The 19,345-nt window shown below is 37.6% G+C and overlaps 1 protein-coding gene across 1 annotated transcript; it reads right to left on the bottom strand.

The window, feature by feature from the left end:
* Positions 1-834: 834 nt before the first annotated feature.
* rd3 (retinal degeneration 3, GUCY2D regulator) lies at positions 835-12,910 on the bottom strand. Its single transcript, XM_056445384.1, has 2 exons — positions 12,595-12,910; positions 835-1,351 (listed from the first exon to the last, which is right to left on the bottom strand). Exons 1-2 carry the CDS (start codon positions 12,879-12,881, stop codon positions 991-993), a joined length of 648 nt encoding a protein of 215 aa, XP_056301359.1. The 5' UTR covers positions 12,882-12,910; the 3' UTR covers positions 835-990.
* Positions 12,911-19,345: the final 6,435 nt, after the last annotated feature.

The following is a 19,345-nucleotide window of genomic DNA, read 5'->3' as shown; positions in this document are numbered from 1 at the left end:
TTAAGCTGTATAGAAGTGTCTTGAAAAATATCTTTTCAAATATTATTTACTGTCATCATGGCAAAGATAAAATAAGTCAGTTATTAAAATGAGTTATTAAAACTATCATGTTTAGAAATGTGCTGAAAAAAATCTTCTCTCCATTAAACAGAAAGTGGGGGGGGGGAATAAATGAGGGCTAATAATTCTGACTTCAACTGTATTGCTAATGAATCAAAGAAACATTAGCTGCATCTCAAATGGCACACTATGCACTCATGCACTATGTACTTATGCACTTACACGCTCAACAGCATAGTACATGTATGTAGTTTCATCCCAAATGGAACACTAATGTTTTTTTACTAAGTGGAAACTCAAAGCGTTTCCCTGATGACGTTTGATGGTTGCCAAATCAGTGAAATAAATGACAAAACTATCAAATAATACCTATCATGAGTATAACCGCATTCCCCATCGGGAGGCGCTATAATCACTCTCGTAGGAGAATTTTGCTTTCACAATCCAAAATAAATAAAGTTTTCCAACATGTGCGCCCGATAGCTCTGCCCCTTCTACGTGAACAAACATGCGGTCATTGAGTGCGTGAAGTGTCACACACACTTCATTTTACCGGCTGAATGAGTGTATCATCGAGGTAATTAAAGTGCACTTATTATTTTTTTGAGTTTTCACTGTGAATGCACTACTTACACTATTTATACTACAAAATGGCGCAGAATAGTGCATAAGTATGCGATTTGGGACTCAGCTATTCACTTTCGTTGCCTACTTTTAAAATCTGGGTTGGGTGGGTAATAGTACACCACCTTTTTTTTTAGGACTACACCCCTAATTGCGATGTTTTTGCTTATAGAGCTTCATTTATTTCCCAACATGAGCATACCTCCACACACTTCAAAATATAAATAGACTAAAAAACGATGCTGACAATATCAGACAGCCGCTAACCAGATCAGATCTTGATGAATCCCACATACTCAAAGACACTCAAGCTTTTCCGTTGATTCCCTTGTGTCTAAACTCCGGCATGCTCCACACACGCTGTACTTTCTCTGCTGTCTGACCCTTCTCCACATCCTCACACACAGTCTTAACATCTACACCGTCTTCTTCCGAGCCGTAGCTGTTTGATTTCAGTCCCAATGTGCTGCCGAAAGGGTTGATCCGCACTCTTGACCTGAAACTCATCAGCGATAAGCTTATGGAGCGTCTGTTGCTCCACTGCTGGGTCAAACGCTGAGCCTCCTGCTCCTCGTGAACACGCTCAAGACTTTCCACAAGCACAGAACGGAAGAGTCCGGAAACCTCCTGCACCTCCGGTTCATTCTCCATCAGCACCTGACGAAACCTGTGAAGATGAAGACAGAGAAGCACTTTTGTCAAAGATTTATTTTAAGTACCAATTCTTAACATTAACTAATGGCTTTTTACCTGCCGTCTATTAGGATACTGGCTGTTTATTAGTACTTCTGAAGTACATACAGTATTCTGCAAAAACTTATGTCCCTAATCCTACCTAATAACTGTTAATAACCAGCGAGTTAGGAGTTTATTGAGCCAGAAGTCTTAGTTAATTGTTTAATAATATGGAGAATTGTACAGTACCTTAAAATAAAGTGTGACCTAAACGATTAGGTCACACTTTACTTTAAATGTACAATTCATGCTACTAACAAACCCTAACCCAAGGTTATTTGCTTAATAAACTACAGTACTTTGCTGGACTAGGGATGTTGTTACATCCTATGGAAGTATTTGTTTTTGTTGTTGTTGTTGTTGTTGTTGTTTATTTGTGTGTTTACTGCCCAATGGGGAGTGGTTATGTTGTGTTTCTCTCTTAAGCTACGGTCACACGGGCTTTGTGTGTGCGAAATTCTGTCGTACGGCGCTGCGAAAAGGGGCGGGATTAAAGAAGATGATTAGACATTAAAAAAAGCCAACGATTGCTCAATATTTTAAATTTCTGTCCAGGGAGGTCGTGTTTTGATCCTCGATTGGTCTCACGCAGTCAAGTGATGAGATTTCGCAGGTCAGAGTTCACCAAGCTTGAACTTTGCACCGCAGCAACATGCGAAACTTGACGCATGACCCCGCGTTTCCGGTCTGACGCATTCGCATGCGTATGAATGGAAGTCTATGGGAAGAAAAGTCAAGTGTGACCGCAGCTTCATCGCATGTTGCTGCGGTGCAAAGTTCAAGCTTGGTGAACTCTGACCTGCGAAATCGCATCACTTGACTGCGTGAGATCAATCGAGGATCAAAACAAGACCTCTCTGGACAGAAATTAAAAACATTGAGCAATCGCTCACTTTATTAATGTCTAATCATCTTGTTTAACCCCGCCCCTTTTCGCAGCGCTGTACGACAGAATTTCGCACACACAAAGCCCCGTGTGACCGTAGCTTTAAGCTGCGGTCACACCGGGCTTTTCCTCCCAAAGACTTCCATTCATACGCACGTGAATGCGTCAGACCGGAAACGCAGGGTCATGCGTCAAGTTTCGCAAGTTGCTGCGGTGCAAAGTTCAAGCTTGGTGAACTCTGACCTGCGAAATCGCATCACTTGACTGCGTGAGACCAATCAAGGATCAAAACAGGACCTCTCTGGACAGAAATTTAAAACATGGAGCATTCGCTCGCTTTTTTAAATGTCTAATCATCTTGTTTAACCCCGCTCCTTTTCGCAGCACCATACGACAGAATTTCACACGCGCAAAGCCCAGTGTGACCTTAGCTTTAAGCTGCGGTCACACTTGACTTTTCCTCCCATAGACTTCCATTCATACGCACGCGAATGCGTCAGACTGGAAATGCGGGGTCATGCGTTAAGTTTCGCAAGTTGCTGCGGTGCAAAGTTTAAGCTTGGTGAACTCTGACCTGCGAAATCGCATCACTTGACTGCGTGAGACTAATTGAGGATCAAAACAGGACCTCTCTGCACAGAAATTTAAAACATGGAGCATTCGCTTGCTTTTTTTAATGTCTAATCATCTTGTTTAATACTGCCCCTTTTCGCAGCGCCGCACGACAGAATTTCGCACACACAAAGCCCAGTGTGACCGCAGCTTTAAGCTACGGTCACACCGGGATTTGTGTGTGCGAAATTCTGTCGTGTGGCGCTGCGAAAAGGGGCGGGATTAAACAAGATGATTAGACATTAATAAAGTGAGCGATTGCTCCATGTTTTAAATTTCTGTCCAGAGAGGTCCTGTTTTGATGCTCGATTCATCTCACGCAGTCAAGTGATGCGATTTCGCAGGTTAGAGTTCACCAAGCTTGAACTTTGCACCGCAGCAACCTGCGAAACTCGACGCATGACCCCGCGTTTCCGGTCTGACGCATTCGCGTGCGTATGAATGGAAGTCTATGGAAGGAAAAGTCAAGTGTGACCGCACCTTTACTCTTCCAATGTGTCTATCTCTGCCTGCTCGCTAGGTAGAGCTGATTGGGCCCAGGTGGTGCTCCTCATTGGAGCGTGCTGCAGTAACGCGCTGTTACAAAAGAGCAATGTATCTCAACCCAAAGGGAGGTTCACTTCTCCCCTGCTCCAGACTTGTGGTTGTTGCATACTTTGTGGGTATTGATCCGGTTGTATATTGAAAGAAGTTTATTAAGCTATTGGGTTCAATTTAACTTCTGTCTTTGAGGAAATTTGGTGTTTCTCTTGTGTGGTGGAACTTTACAGGCAGTGTGTCTGCTTTTTTAGTTATGTGATTTAAATATAATTTTTGTGTGGTGTTTAAAAGGTAATTGTATTGTTTCTTTGTCTTGTTTTTTTTTTACTTGCAAAATGAAGCTGTAGGGAGAGGGTGCCATTTTTATTTTTGTACTTGGCTGTGTTTATTCATATTAAGGGAGTTGAGGAAAGCCTTTGTTTTGTTTCTCTTCTTTTACCTGAAACTAGGTTATTTAGTACTCCTCCTAAGCTAGTTCAGTTTTGTTTGTTGTTTTGGTTAATCCTTCTCCTGAATACTTATGCTTCATTTTATTGTTTATTTAATGAGAACAAAAGAATAAAAGCTTTAAGTTTACCCTTGTGGTTGTTTCACATTTCTGGGGCAGAGTATCGAAGTGTTCCCTCAATTTTTGTTTATTTAACCTATACATGATTCATTAATTTGGTTTTTTCCCTTAAATTCTAATTTTAATTTAAATTGTTATTTTCCTTCCCCAACCCTAGACAAAAAGGGGAAGAACTGGTAACAATGTAGAATAAGATCATACTTTAAAAGTACTAAAACAGTTAAAATCTTAAAAATAAAAATGCAATAAGTCAATAGTGTAAATTGGGAATTTGATTCATTAGGTGCAAAATACCACTTTAAGAACGCAAAACATTCTGCCCATTTCAAAAAGCCATTTGTTAGTAAGACATTTCTTACTTTATGTTTTGTAATCTCTTAAGCATGCTGAAATAATTTTGTTGTCTATGCACTGCTGTCACAACAGAATAGGATGAGGTAGTAAATTTTGCAAAACCAGGATGATATTGATGAATATGGTGAATGACTTGCAGATCAGGTAAGATTATGGGAAGTCTTTGCTTATCTGGTTGAATATGATGATGAGCACTAAACACAGGAGACACTAGGAACATATGATCAGGAGACAACAGCTGCGTCCAAATTTGTAGACTACTTGAGTAGTCACTACATTTGAATTTGAATTTACTACACGACCGTCTGAAAAGTATATTCTATATAGTATTAATGTGAGTAGTATGAATGGAATTCAGACAAACTACAGGAAAATAAATAATATTGTGTATGACTCCATGAGCTTGGAGGACTGCATCCATACATCTCTTCAATGACTCATCTGGAATGGCAAAGAAAGCATTCTTGCAGGACTCCCAGAGTTCAATAAAATTCTTTGGTTTCATCTTCAACGCCCAAATGTTTTGATACCTCAGGCTGTTGGTGTTGCCACTCTGCAGATCTCTCGCATGCCCCCCATACTGAATGTAACCCCAAACCATGATTTTTCCTTCACCAAACTTGATTGATATCTGTGAGAATCTTGGGTCCATGCAGGTTCCAATAGGTCTTCTGCAGTATTTGGGATGATTGGGGATGCATTTCAACAGATGATTCATTGGAAAAATCTACCTTTCCAAATGATCAACTAGAAGCCAAGTTATTATTTACTGCTTTCACAACTGGGATTGACGACAAGGCTTTTGTCAAACTGTAGTATGGGAGTATGCGATTTCAAATAACAGGATTTGTTATGTGGAGTAAGAAACAGCCAGCAGTTTGGGCACACCAGAGGCTGGTGAATGAGAGGTGAGTCAAAGCCTACTGAAGGCAAGCCTGAAATGATTAGTCTAAAAAGCACAACGGCTAATGCTAATGCAGTCTCTATGGCAGGCAGTATACAGGGAAGGAGACCAAAAGCAGTTATGTGATAGGTTAAGACGTACGTTAGTGTTTTGGGTTTTCTAATGGTAAGTATACAGCCATTTTCATCTCACCCATAGGAAAAACAATTTCTGGGTTAGTGTTTTATACTATGCTCAATAAGGAGTGCACATGTGACGGGGATCAGAATTCAGGTGACGGTGATCTGGAGTGCTGGGATTCAGGTCAGGGCTTTTCTAAGACTACAGTTTTTATGGATTACATGATTACATTTTGTGGAAACACTTTAGTGTAAGTTACAACTGCACTATTAAGAACACTTTAAATATTACGCAGCTCTGTAAAACATATGGTACCCTAAATTTCATATTGAAATTTACGAGAGCATAGTTCCTGGCCATATTGCTCTAGAAAACTTTTTATACAGAAGAGTCAAACTTTATATAGGAAAACCATCAAAAAAAATTGAGCAAAATGATAATGGTTTAATCTGATTCAATATATCATGCTAAGCTAAAAGTGCTTCCGCCAGACCCAGAGATCCACTGATAGGATTTAAAAAAATTAACTCTAGCTAATTGTAAAATAAACCTAAAAGTGTACCTTTAAATGTGCGTGTATATCCAAAATATGATTAATATTGTAGTGTGCACATTGCATTTTGTCTTAATCTACCCACTAACTAGCCTTTACACAGCACAAACACTTCAGGCTCTTGGTCTCCGGATAATTTTCGGTGCAGTTCCTGTGAGAGCAGAACATGAACACTCGACCCATGAGAGGAACTGCAGCCTCTCAAGACCTTCATGCTTCTGATCTACAGTATAAGATGCTCTTAAGGAGTCTTAAAATAGGCTTCCAAGCAGACTTCTTATTGTTGCAATTAAATCAGCTAATCAGTATTTTCTTAATCGTCTTTCTCCTTTCTTTAATCAGTACAATCCTCTATTAATTCTCATTTTCACTCAGTCATCGTGGGAAAGACAAGATCATCCTCTTACTTCTAATAGAGATAGACTATAATGAAGAAAAAAGGTGCCATCTGAAATTGTCTTCTAAAATAAGCAATTTCTCAGCCTCCTGTGTTTATGTGTAGATATTTCACTTTACAAGGAATGAACAGAATCTATTCTTTGAAACAACAAAAAAAGTGAAATTATTAATCGTTCAAGAGCCTGAAAAAATGCTATTTTTAGAAGAACATTTCAGGGGGCACTCAGAGGTTTTTGAATCCGAACTCTTCAAGTCTTTATATGTTGGACTGGATCAGCTGACTCTGGATCAGCTTACAGTTAGTCAAGAATGACAAAAAAAAAAGGAAAAAAAAAAAACATGAGAACTTGAGGAATCTGGTTCGCTAAAATTATTTTTGCTGTTTGTTCAAATTTACTGTCATGAACACTCTCGGGATTTCGTATGGTAATGAATATGTATATAGCAATGTTGATGTATTTGGTCTTGGCACTATAGATCTGCTATGCTGCTGCTGCTGCTTTGATTGTGATACTTATGGATTGACGATGCTGAACACTGTAGTTGCAAATCCAAATGCATCATTTATTTATCAGAGTAGTCATATAGGCAATGATCATAACAGGTGCAAAACAGTATCATAAGGGTTATCCAAAGTCGTAGTCAAACAGGCAAAAGGTCAGACTATGCGGCTACGGATTAATACATAGAAGAACAAGGCGAGGCTTGGAACCCAGAAGACCAGACAGGATAATACTCAGACATGAAAACATTACAATATAGCAAGACTCAGCCTTGAGGTGTGTGTGCGTGCAGCTTAAATAGTCCTTGTTATCAGTCTTTGATGATCTTCGGACTGTGTGTGTGTATGTGTGTATAATCAATAGAAAGTGGAACCGCTGTATGTATAACATAACATATTTGTAACCCCATAGCAGATCTAAACACAGGTGGAGCTGGGGTAAAGGCAGGTCTCCGAAAACACACCACAGTTTAACAGCGTACAATGACACAGAGCATTTAAAATGATGAGGAGCAAGCTCATTGGCTGCCGAGGTGACAGCAACCAATCTCCTACGCCATGTAGTTCATTTTAAATATAAACATCTTACTCAAAACCATACTAAATAGAGCCAAAGAGATTGCAACAGCAGCGCCCAGCAACAGCCCCGGATTCCGCCATTTTGGAGTGAATGCCATCGGCTGTCCATTGGATGTTATTGCTGTTGTGATGGCAAGCAGCTGCTTTGTTTTTTATTTATTTACTTAAATAGCGCATTAAAGCTGAGATACAATCTGAAAGACGACAATACAACACTTACTATCACAATCATCAGCACTTTTAATAGTTTATTTTACAGTTTTATAATATGCTGTTGTTCTATTGGAACTTTCATTCCAAAATGGCTGCCTCGCCCTCTAGTGGCTGTTTCCCAAATCGCACTAGAGTGTCGCCTCTTGGTGATTCTAAGCTCTTTGATAGAGCCAGTAAATCTAGAGAAGTCAGTGTAAAATGTCTTAACAAAACATTTGTGTTTTATAGGATAATATGACTGCAGTATACATTTGAAATAAAGATGAATCAATAGTAGATTTATTTTGTAGTATTATTTATTAAATATCTTTTTTTGTTGTTTCACAGAAGCAGGACGACAACAGCACAACAACATAAGAGTAAATAACAGACAACAGAATTTACATGTTCGTCTGAACTGCCTCTTTAAACCGAAGGTGTCTGTTGTCATCAAGGGACTGAACAAAACAACAAAAGAAAGCTGGTTGCTATGCTTGTTGCCACCTGAATAGAAAAGACCGGCGTCATTTGGGACTCATCTGAATCTGTCAGCTGTGTGTCTCATGAGGCCTGTGTGTGATTTACAATTATCACTTCAGCAGGTCAGAGCTTAGTTCACCTAGAAAAACACATAGCTGTGTGCTTCTTAGCAGAGACATCACAAAGACGGCTTAGTAAACAAATTACCCAGATCACCCTGTCCTGAACATGTACTGGCCAACATCCCTGTTTTAAAAAAAAAAAAAACATACTCGTTTCCGGGTATGGAAAGGTGCAGATTACAAATACGGTAACACCTTAGCTTAGGTCACAATTGACAGTTTTAACTAACACTTCTAGAATTGTTTATTAATAGTTAGTAACATAAAAGTTGATAGCCATACCCAGCAGGCACCTTGATGTCAAAAGGACATTAAAAAAATGTCAAAAACGCTAAATTATCGGATGTCAGATTACTACTTTGACGTCAATTCGACTACTACTTCTATCTACTGTAACATTGGTGTCAAAACAACACGTCAAAAATTGATTACACACTGAAAAACCTAATAAGTTGACTGAACTAAATTAATTGAGTAAACTCGTTGCCTCAATATAATTAAGTAATGGAGTCTCCCAAAACTTGCATATTTACGTTTATTTAACTTGCCGGTTTTGTAGACTATACTTAAATTGTTCAGTTCACCAAACTTATTGAACTAAACAATTTAAGTATAGTATTTTCCTTAAGTTAAACATTAAAAAAACTGGTCACTGATTTGGAGTTAAAAAAAAAAACATTGAGTGCGTTGAAATATGTTGATCTACCTTTGCGTTTATTTAACGACTTGCAGATAATTGAGAAATGAAACTTCATAATGATGGTATCCAAAATGTCAACTCTTATTCAGACAGTCCTAGGCTGAGCTTAAAACGCAAGGTTTCCCAACTAGGACTTCACAATACAAACAGTTTGAAGCAGGGGTCACCAATCTCGGTCCTGGAGGGCCGGTGTCCCTCCAGGATTTAGCTCCAACTTGCCTCAACACACCTGCCTGCATGTTTCTAGTATACCTAGGAAGACCTTGATTAGCTTGTTCAGATGTCTTTGATTAGGGTTGGAGCCAAAATCTACTGGACAACGGCCCTCCAGGAACAAGTTTGGTGATCACTGGTTTGAAGTAACTCCAAGGAACCATGGACCCACTCACCTATTATACATTCCAGGTGTCTGACAAGCGCCCTCTAGTGCCCTGTAGTTCCATTACAACGGCATTTTTATTTTCATTTTTCCATGGATAACAAAAAAAAACAAGTGACAGACATTTCATTCTGTTACTATATATATGCATGTGTGTGCATGCGTGTGTAATAATATACCATGAACATTTTTTTTATAAATTTTAAAGAAAAAATAAGTAGCCATTTATTCACATCATGATGAATAATTATACCTGAAGCCAATTTTTTTGCGATTTAAAAAAATACCTTGCACTTAAAAGGTTGCACATATTAAGATTTTACAGTCAAGACTACATTTGTGAAAATTACCTATTTATTTTCAAAGGATTAATTATGATTTTGAGCTCACTACACTTGAAATCTTAAGTTTATTCATTTTCATGGTACATAAGTTAAATTAACTATAAATATTTTTAACTGATAGGACCAAAAGGCAAAATTTTAAAGTTATATTCAGTAGGGATGTCCCGATACGATACCGATATATGTCCCGATACGATACCGATACAAATCCGAGACAATAATCAGCAGAAATCATGAATACTTTACTTTTACCTATTTCGTTGAGTGGAATGTATGAACGGCTAAATCAAACTGAGAACAAAAGTCAGCAACAGTAAGTATGGAAAAAAAACACCAATTTATAAACTATTGGTTGCATAAATGTGAACCTTTTACATAAGAATATATAAACAAGAATTAAAGAATAAATATTAAGACCCTGAAAAATATCTTAATTGAATAAACAAAAATTTATTTTTTAAAATGGAAAATACCAACACAATCTCACGGCAATTCGTAACTTTTTTTTAGTGGCTAATTCGTACGAATTCGTACGATCTAATTCGTACAATTTAGTACGATTTGCTCATCCTCCAATGACGGTTGGGTTTAGGGGCGGGGTTAGGTGCCACGCCTCCTTTTTAAAATTGTACCATTTCGTACGATTGAACTCGTACGAATTCGTACGAATTAGCCACTAAACTGACAAAACGTAAAATACTTACGTTTTCTCGTGAGATCAGGCTGAAAATACTAATTAAAGGTCACTTCAGTTATTTATTTTTTACCATCAGCAAATGGTAAAAACAGCATAGAGCAGGAACGTAAGAAAAATATTGTTAATTGACCAACTGCTAAAGGTTGAGTGTCCAAAGTTTCAATTTCACACAGCTTTTTGATGAATTATTGATCCAGTTTTGAGCTGAAAAATATCTTTTCACACTGGGCAGCAGAAATAGGGAGTTATTGTTATAAGTTACTGTTAAATTAATAAAAAATGTGTGGTATGGTTAGTGCAAACATTTACATGATCAGGTCTATTTAATCTGTGTTTGTATCATAGATTATGGCTGTATTAATGTTCCCAAACAAAACATAATTAATTTTATAAAAATATATATTGCACATATTATCTTTAACATAAATATACTTGCAGTAGCTAGATTAAAACACACCTTTTCTACACAGCACATACAATAATATGACTTTTAAGAATTTTATTTATCAAAATTCGTTTTATTTGCATAATATATTGCACAGATTCCACCCTACTTCCCACATGGGAAAAGTACGACAATGTAAATAAAGACAGAACTGCAAACTCATGTGCAAAGCTGACACTGTTTATCAGAGCACTTTATCATTATGGGCTTTTTAAAGAAGAGTTAAATATGGGAATGCCTCTAATTAAATTTTCCTTCTGCCTGAAAGTAATACCATTCTTTATTTTAAACTGTAATGGCCCTCAGCAACAGAATGATTTCTTATTCTTATTTAACAGACGATTAAAACAACAAAAATGTTTAGCATTTAACACCTTTTCCATGACAGCTATAGAAAACAAAAGCAGAATCCTGGACATGTTAGGCCATTTAGAAATCCTGGCTGATCACGTGGGCTTTGCACGCTGGCTGCTCTGGACGCTGCTGGATAGAATAGCTGTAACGGAGTTTAGAGTGCATTGGACTGCTTATATCGGAGATTTTTAACGCAGTCCGATATATATTTTTGGACATAACTATCGATATTTCCGATATGAATATCGGATCGAGACATCCCTAATATTCAGTCAACTTTACTTAATTAAGTAAAAGCAACATTAGGGTTTACAGTTCAGGACTGTCCTGCGCATTTAGATGTGCTGCAAAACTGCACAGTGTTAGGTGCAACCCAGGCTCATTGTGGATACATGCCCAGGTCGACATTTCTTTATTATTCAATATTCATTTAGAACATTATAACATTTAAACTTAGAATGATTAAAAAAAAAAACATTAAAATCATCTCTCTTAGGTGTAATCCGCTTTCAAATTATTTTTACAGTTCAGTTTTAGCGATCTTCACATTGACAATTGTGTTCCCTTTGTTTTTGCATTTGCACCAAAAATTATGGGGGTTCTTCTCTAAAGAAGTAGTTACTCCATCCCGTTTAGAGCGTCATTATAGGCGTTTTACGTTATAACTAACGTGGTTTAAACTATGGATCTGCGACAGAGAAACTACAGGTTTTGCGAAACACTCTTCACTACATCCTTCTTTTCCCAAACGATGCATTGTTCTATGATAGTTCAGCCATGACGCACCCCAGGCCAGCTTGCTGTCGACTGAATGACTGACCGACTGAACCACCTACCCCTCGTCCCTAAAACCAAACAATAGTGTTTTCAAAAGCAATCTAGTATACTATCATTTATTTTTTGCTTTACATAGTTTCTGGAAATGTTCTACACCAGACTCGAACCCCGTCATCGCAATCAACTTTATACTGAGGTAAGCAGTCAACTGGTAGCGTTAAAATGAACAGAAGCCGTCTGCAGCATCATTCCCCGTAGCATTTGTTTTAAGCCTCTGGCTACATAATTTGCGATTTCCAGAAATGTAGACAGGGATACGTATACACAATGAGCCTGTGTTGGTATGTGAATGTGACAGTGTTGTGACACCAAGGTAGTTTACATGCATTGTATGAAAACAAAATCTAGTGTTAATTTGTAATTGAAGCTTTCAGCTAAATAAAACGTCTTATTTTATAATATTTTTGTGTCATTAATTTAACATCACTTTGAAGACATATTTGATATCAATTTGATGTGGTTTTGACATAAAGAAGCCTGGAAATACTTATAATTTGACGACAATTCAATTAAAATGTAACTTATGCCGTTACTCCTATTTTGTTATTTAAATAGACACTAAAGTTACATGTGTACTGTCACTCCCCAGCCCAGCATCGTAGCCTAACCTCTGTATGATGGATCCGCAGTATGATGGAGGCACTTTGCAGCACAGGTCCTCCAGGCCGAGTCTCTCTCCTGGGCTGATGTCGTAGGAGCTGCGCGGGGTGTTCATGAGCCAGCTGTAGTCCACGCCGCTCTTCAGCCTCCGGTACTCATTGTCTCGCTCCCGCTGAAGCCTCTCAGCCTCCTTCATCTGCCAGCTCAGCTCCAGCATCAGCGTCTCTGAGACCACTTCAGACGGCTCACGTCTCCCGCTCCGATAGTATGGCTCGTTCCAGCTGAACCACGACATGCTGCTCTCACCAGGCTGTTTCTGATTGCTTTAACCTGTGTAGACCTGTACATAAAAAAATGAAAACATCATTATTTTGCAGAACGGGATTCAGCATATTCATAGCATGCATATCTTGTGTGACTAACAGACATTCAAACATAGACATTTTGGCTAATTAAGGCTAAATTTTGTAAAAATCTAATAGAATTCTTAAAATACACTAGCCATAAAACAGACAGGAAGGAATGATTACATACAGTTGAAGTCAGAATTATTAGCCCCCTTGAATTATTCCCTCCCTTGTTTATCTTGTTTATTTTTTCCCCAATTTCAGTTTAACGGAGAGACGATTTTTTCAACACATTTCTAAACATAATAGTTTTAATAACTCATTTCTAATAACTGATTTAATTTATCTTTGCCATGATGACAGTAAATAATATTTTACTAGATATTTTTTACACTTCTATACAGCTTAACGTGACATTTAAAGGTTTAACTAGGTTAATTAGGTTAACTAGGCAGGTTAGGGTAATTAGGCAAGCTATTGTATAATGATGGTTTGTTCTGTAGACTATTGAAAAAATATATAGCTTAAGGGGACTAATAATTTTGACCTTAAAATGGCTCTTAAAAAAATTAAAACTGCTTTTATTCTAGCCGAAATAAAACAAATAAGACTTTCTCCAGAAGAAAATATATTATCAGACATACTGTGAAAATTTCCTGTTAAACATCATTTGGGAAATATTAAAAATTCAAAGGGGGCTAATAATTCTGACATCAACTGTATGTGAAGTCTGTCTATTCTGTCTATTTGATGATCTATTTTATTTTTGAACTATTGTTAGACTTCACTAACAAATTTAGCCTTGTTGTAGCCAAGACGTCTATGTTTGAATGTCTATTAGATGTCTATTAAACACAAAATTGGTAGGTTGGCTTTGCTGATACAGGGACATCATTCCTATCTTAAGGTCCAATCCCAATTCTACCCCTTGGCCCGTCCCCTACCCCTCCTTTTGTACGTTCACGTGAAGCGGTAGGGGTGTCCCAATTCTCTTTATCTTGAAGGCGTAGGGCTAAGGGGAGGGACTAGATAACCCTCGAAATAGAGATTTTTCAGGACCACACTCGAAACCAAGGGGTAAGAAAATTTCCTAAAACACACCAGCCACAACAGCAGCATAACTGAACCTGGAAGTCAGGAGATCCACAAATTAGTATTTTTTTGTCATTATTATGAATTTTTATGACAAACAAGCACAAGTTTTAATACATTTCTAACAGTGTTTGTGCTTTACCGTCATGCTTTTTAAAAAACACTAAAATAAAAACGCTAAATTTCGCGATCTATAATCCCTAATAATAACTTGTATAGTAGTCCCACAACATTTACAGCAGTGCTGATTGTACAGGTGCTGGATGAGAATTTTCCTAGCTTTCCCAGCTACTGGCTGTCTGTCAGGAAGCTGTTGATCAGACACAGGTGGGCATGGAGCTCTGAGGCAATTTTGGAGGACGATTGGGATGATAGTATTAAATGCCGAGCTAAAGTCCACAGACAAGATCCTCACATATTGTAGGTCTTTGGTCTGTCAGAGATGGGCAAACTTGATCCTGGAGGGCCAGTGTCCTGCAGAGTTTTGCTCCAACACTAATCAATCATACCTTAACAATCTAATCAGTGTCTTCAAGATCACTAGAAAGCTACAGCAGGTATGTTTCATTGGGGTTGGAGCAAAACTATGCAGGACAACGGCCCTCCAGGATCAAGTTTACCCATCCCTAGTCTAAGTGTTGCAGAACATAATGCAGACCCATGTTGACTTCATCATCCACAGACATGTTTGCTCTGAATCCAGTGAGGGTCCAGAGAATCCAGTGAGGGTCCAGTCAGGTCCTTCTGGTAGGTTTTTCGAATGACATAATGGCCACAGTGATTAGAGCCACAGGTCTGTGGTCATTTAGTCCTGTACTTTTAGGTTTATTTGAGATGGGGATGATGGGGAGCATTTAAAGCATGAGGACACTTTGCACAGCTCCAGCAATCTGCTGAGGATCAGGGTGAAGATGGGGACCAGCTGGACAGCACAGGATTTTAGACAGGCTGGTGTAATAAACACCAAGACCTGGGAGATTTAACATCTACAAATAGTACCATTGTAATACACAGAGAAAAACAGCACCAAAAGAAGATGGTGATGAGAAACTCACATAATGATCCAAAGCTCTTTTCCTCAAGCAGAGAAACATACTAGAACTACTCATCATGGTAGCACACATGACACTATAGTAATGCAATAAAACATTTATTAACTTTAGATGTAACATAAAACTCTAATGTACTTCACTGATGAGAGTAAAATTAAAAGAGGCATAGTAATGTCAAACATAAGTAAATCAAACAACTGAAAGGAATTCTGGGAAAGGCAATTTACAGTTATTCATCATATAAAGACTGTTAACCAGGTAACTTTTACTGTAGCATTTATACTGATAAAATCATGGCCATTTTTTACAGCATCAGATCTAAGTGAATCTCAAAGGTAAACTATTTTGATCTCAAAAAGGTGAGTTTTTAATAAAAGTTAAGGTGTTTAATCCTAAAATGAGAGGGAAATGATTAGCGAATAACAATAATGTAAAAACACTTAATCCTGATTTAAACCAAAATAACTCTAAAAACGTCCCTCGAATCTGAATGGTTGAATAAATGTTTGCAAAATGAAAAAAAAGATATTTCAGTAGGTAAAATCACAACACAACAAATGTGTAAAATAGATGATGTGTTTTATAAGAACACATGGCTTTTACTTTAGTTTTGAGAATGGTGGTAAAGTGTACTGTGATTGGTTTATTTCTCATTTTCAGCATCAGGTCGTTATTGGGTCTGAATGTTCCCAAGCCTAAACCTTTAGAGCAGCACAGATGCTTTTTAACACCTGACAGACACAGATCACAGCACTGAGCTCTCAGCTCATTTGCACAACAGAACCTGCTCTGGTGTCCATTTATGAAGGACGCTGATCCAGAGATTAGCCAGACATCTGGTGGTGACCAAACACAAGACATGCTGTCATCTGATAAAAATAGGACACCCTATGAAACTCCAACTTTCTATATCAGGACATAATTTTTTTTTTTAAATATTAAAATAAGTCAGGAACCCCTAATTAAAATACTAAACTGATTAGGCCATTAGCATCACGTAAACAAAAAAATGAAAAAAACTAGTTTAGATCATTTTCTGATGTAAAGCTTGACTCTTTCATGTGCTAAGATTGATGGACAATAAAAAAGGTTCTTTTTATTCTATTTTTTCTGAGTGCAATGCTAATAAAGCTATATCGATTCAATGATTTATGCTATGCTAAGCTAAGCTAAAAGTGCTCTTGCCAGACCTGGAGAATGGCTGAATGGATTCAAAACTGGTAAAACTCAACTGTTTAACTCTATTAGGGACTTAAAGAAAGTGGAGTGTTTCTTTAACTTTACAAATTGACACATGATATTACCATCTCTCCCCTGCTGAAAAATCCAGCTTAAACCAGCCTAAGCTGGTTGGCTGGTTTTAGCTGGTTGACCAGCCTGGTTTTAGAGGGGTTTTGGTCATTTCCAGGTTGGTTTCCAGCTATTTCCAGCCTGGTCTTATCTGGTCAGGCTGGAAAATGACCAGCTAAATCCAGCTAAAACCAGCCTGACCAGCCTGGTTTAAGCTGGACATAGCTAGTTTAGGCTGCGCTCCCAGCCTAACTAGGCTGGTCAAGCTGGTTTTAGCTGGTCGTCTCCCAGCCTGACCAGCTAAGACCAGGCTGGAAATGGCTGGAAACCAGCCTGGAAGTGGCCAAAACCCCTCTAAAACCAGCCTGGTCGACCAGCTAAAACCAGCCAACCAGCCTAGGCTGGTTTAAGCTGTTTTTTTTCAGTAGGGTCGTTTAAAGCTTGAAATGATAAAGGAAAACTTGCTAAAAAATGTCAATGTTCCAGCACCAAAAATTGCTGTTGACGAGTATGTATAAAACACTGCACTGCAAATTAAAGGTGTTACGATGTATATACATATGTAATCTCACAATATGATAAACAGTAAGGGCCTTGCTACACACTGCTGACATTTTAAAAAAACACAATCGCTTCCATGGACAACAAATGGAAAAAAAAATTCTCAGCTTGGGAAAAAACACTTCGGTGGACAAGCTTCTTAAATGATCCACAACAGAGCCTGGTTTCCCTCAAGGTTTTTTTTTTTCCTTCACTTTCGTCAATTAGTGAAGTTTGTTCCTCGCCACTGTCACTACTGGCTTGCTTGGTTGGGACTTGTGGAGCTGCGCATCGATGGATTCGCTCTTCAGTGTTTGGACTTTCAGCAGTGAAATTTAAACCACGCTGACCTGAGCTAAACTGAACTTCAACTCTGAAAACTGGACTGACACAGTTTAAGTTTATTAGAACTTCTGAGTTAAGCTGTTTTGACACAATCTACATTGCAAAACCGCTATAGAAATAAAGATGAATTGAATTGAATCCACAACAACTCCATCTCATTTATAACAAGCATTTGAAAATACAACGTGCACCAATCATCTTTCTAAATTTGTAATGAGAAAATTGGTTTAGAAATAGTGTGACAACAAAACAAAAGCACGTCTCAAGAAGGTTTTGTTTTTAGTTTCCCACCAAAGAAAACGCTCACTAGTTTACATTTTAAAGTAAATGTGTACAACTTAGAAATTTGAGCTGATGTTGTTCACATTAAAACAATATCAGTTTTGAAATATTACTGTTTCTGCATGAAATAATAATTAATTATATTAAATTTTATCATATAAATAATTATTATTGTTGTTTAAAGATTAGGCAAATCAATAAAGAAATACTACTAACCTCCACACAATTAACAATAATACCTTTAATACAGAAATTATTTATGTATAGTAAAATAAACAATATATATAAAATTTTATGACACTTTAATGACACTCAAAAAAAATCTAGCTTGTGCAATCTACTTCTTTAAAATGAACTGAAATTAATTGCAATTTTTTGGACCAAATTATTTGTTTTATGTTCAATTTACTTAAATTTGTTAAGGTAACTTAATGGATTTGTGATAGGACAACATGAATTCATTGGAACCCTGGATTTTTTACAATGTACAGCATCATGGGCATGGCTGAGACGATCTTCGAGGAATAGGTCACACATCCTTTCCTATTTGACATCTGTCCAATTTGACCAGCTTCCACTGTGCGAGTCTGTGCCAAAATACTGGCGCACAGCTTAAGACATCCAAGAAAAGTTCAAAAACCTAAATAAAAATGTACGCTTAAACTATTTTATTAGTTGCATTAAGCCACTACTACTGTACCTACTTTAAAATAATATTGACCCAATCATTGTGAACAATTTCACAAGTATTGAATATACAGTATGACAGAAATAGTATTTTCTTTTAATAAATAAACATTCTGTCATTATTTAGCTCCTGTGAAATTTAGCCTTTTTCAAGTCCTGTAAAAAAGTTTTATTTCTTTTAGTATCTTTTTAAAAATGCTGAGGTCAATATTACTCGCCCAATCAAGATTTTTTTTTCTCGATGGCTACAGAACGAAACTACGGTGCCTGAGAGAGCTTTTTTTTTTTGCAATTTAAGAAAACACATGCAATTACAAAAACACCAGCAAATTAAGAAAATATTTTCATCTGTTTGATACACACATGCTGCAAAACCTCACAAAGCATGCATATAAAAATAAGCGCACTGCATTTTCCCACAAAGCAAACAATTGCAAAAGGAACGGAACACAACGGAAATGTTTCAAGTGGACCCAAAAATGTGACGGACACCAAGTGACGGACTATGCACTCAGTGATGTTGTAGGTGATCTTTGAAAGGTGAGTTTTTTGTTTGTTTATTTTAATATCTCGATTGCCGTGTCTTTAGTATTTATTAGCTCAAATAACAATAACATGAATAGCTGGGTCCGTCACATTTTAAGGTCACCTTGAAACAGTTCCATTGTGTTCCGAGCTATTCAAAAGTGTTGTGAGAAAATGCAGCGCGTTTTCGTAAATTGTTTGCGCTGTTGGAAAATGCAGTGTGTTTTTGTAAATTGTTTGCACTGTGGGAAAATGCAGCGTGTTTTCGTAAATTGTTTGCGCTGGGAAAATGCACCATTTTTTCGTAAATTGTTTGCGCTGGGAAAATGCACCATTTTTTGTAAATTGTTTGCGCTGAGAAAATGCACCGTTTTCGTAAATTGTTTGCGCTGTGGGAAAATGCAGTGCGTTTTCGTAAATTGTTAGCACTGTGGGAAAATGCAGCGTGTTTTCGTAAATTGTTTGCGCTGAGAAAATGCACCGTTTTCGTAAATTGTTTGCGCTGTGGGAAAATGCAGTGCGTTTTCGTAAATTGTTAGCACTGGGAAAATGCACCGTGTTTTCATAAATTGTTTGCGCGGTAGGAAAATGCAGCGCGT

Source organism: Danio aesculapii, chromosome 20, assembly GCF_903798145.1.
Source record: "Danio aesculapii chromosome 20, fDanAes4.1, whole genome shotgun sequence".
NCBI classification, from domain to species: Eukaryota; Metazoa; Chordata; class Actinopteri; order Cypriniformes; family Danionidae; genus Danio; species Danio aesculapii.
This window is presented reverse-complemented; position numbering and strand designations above follow the sequence as displayed.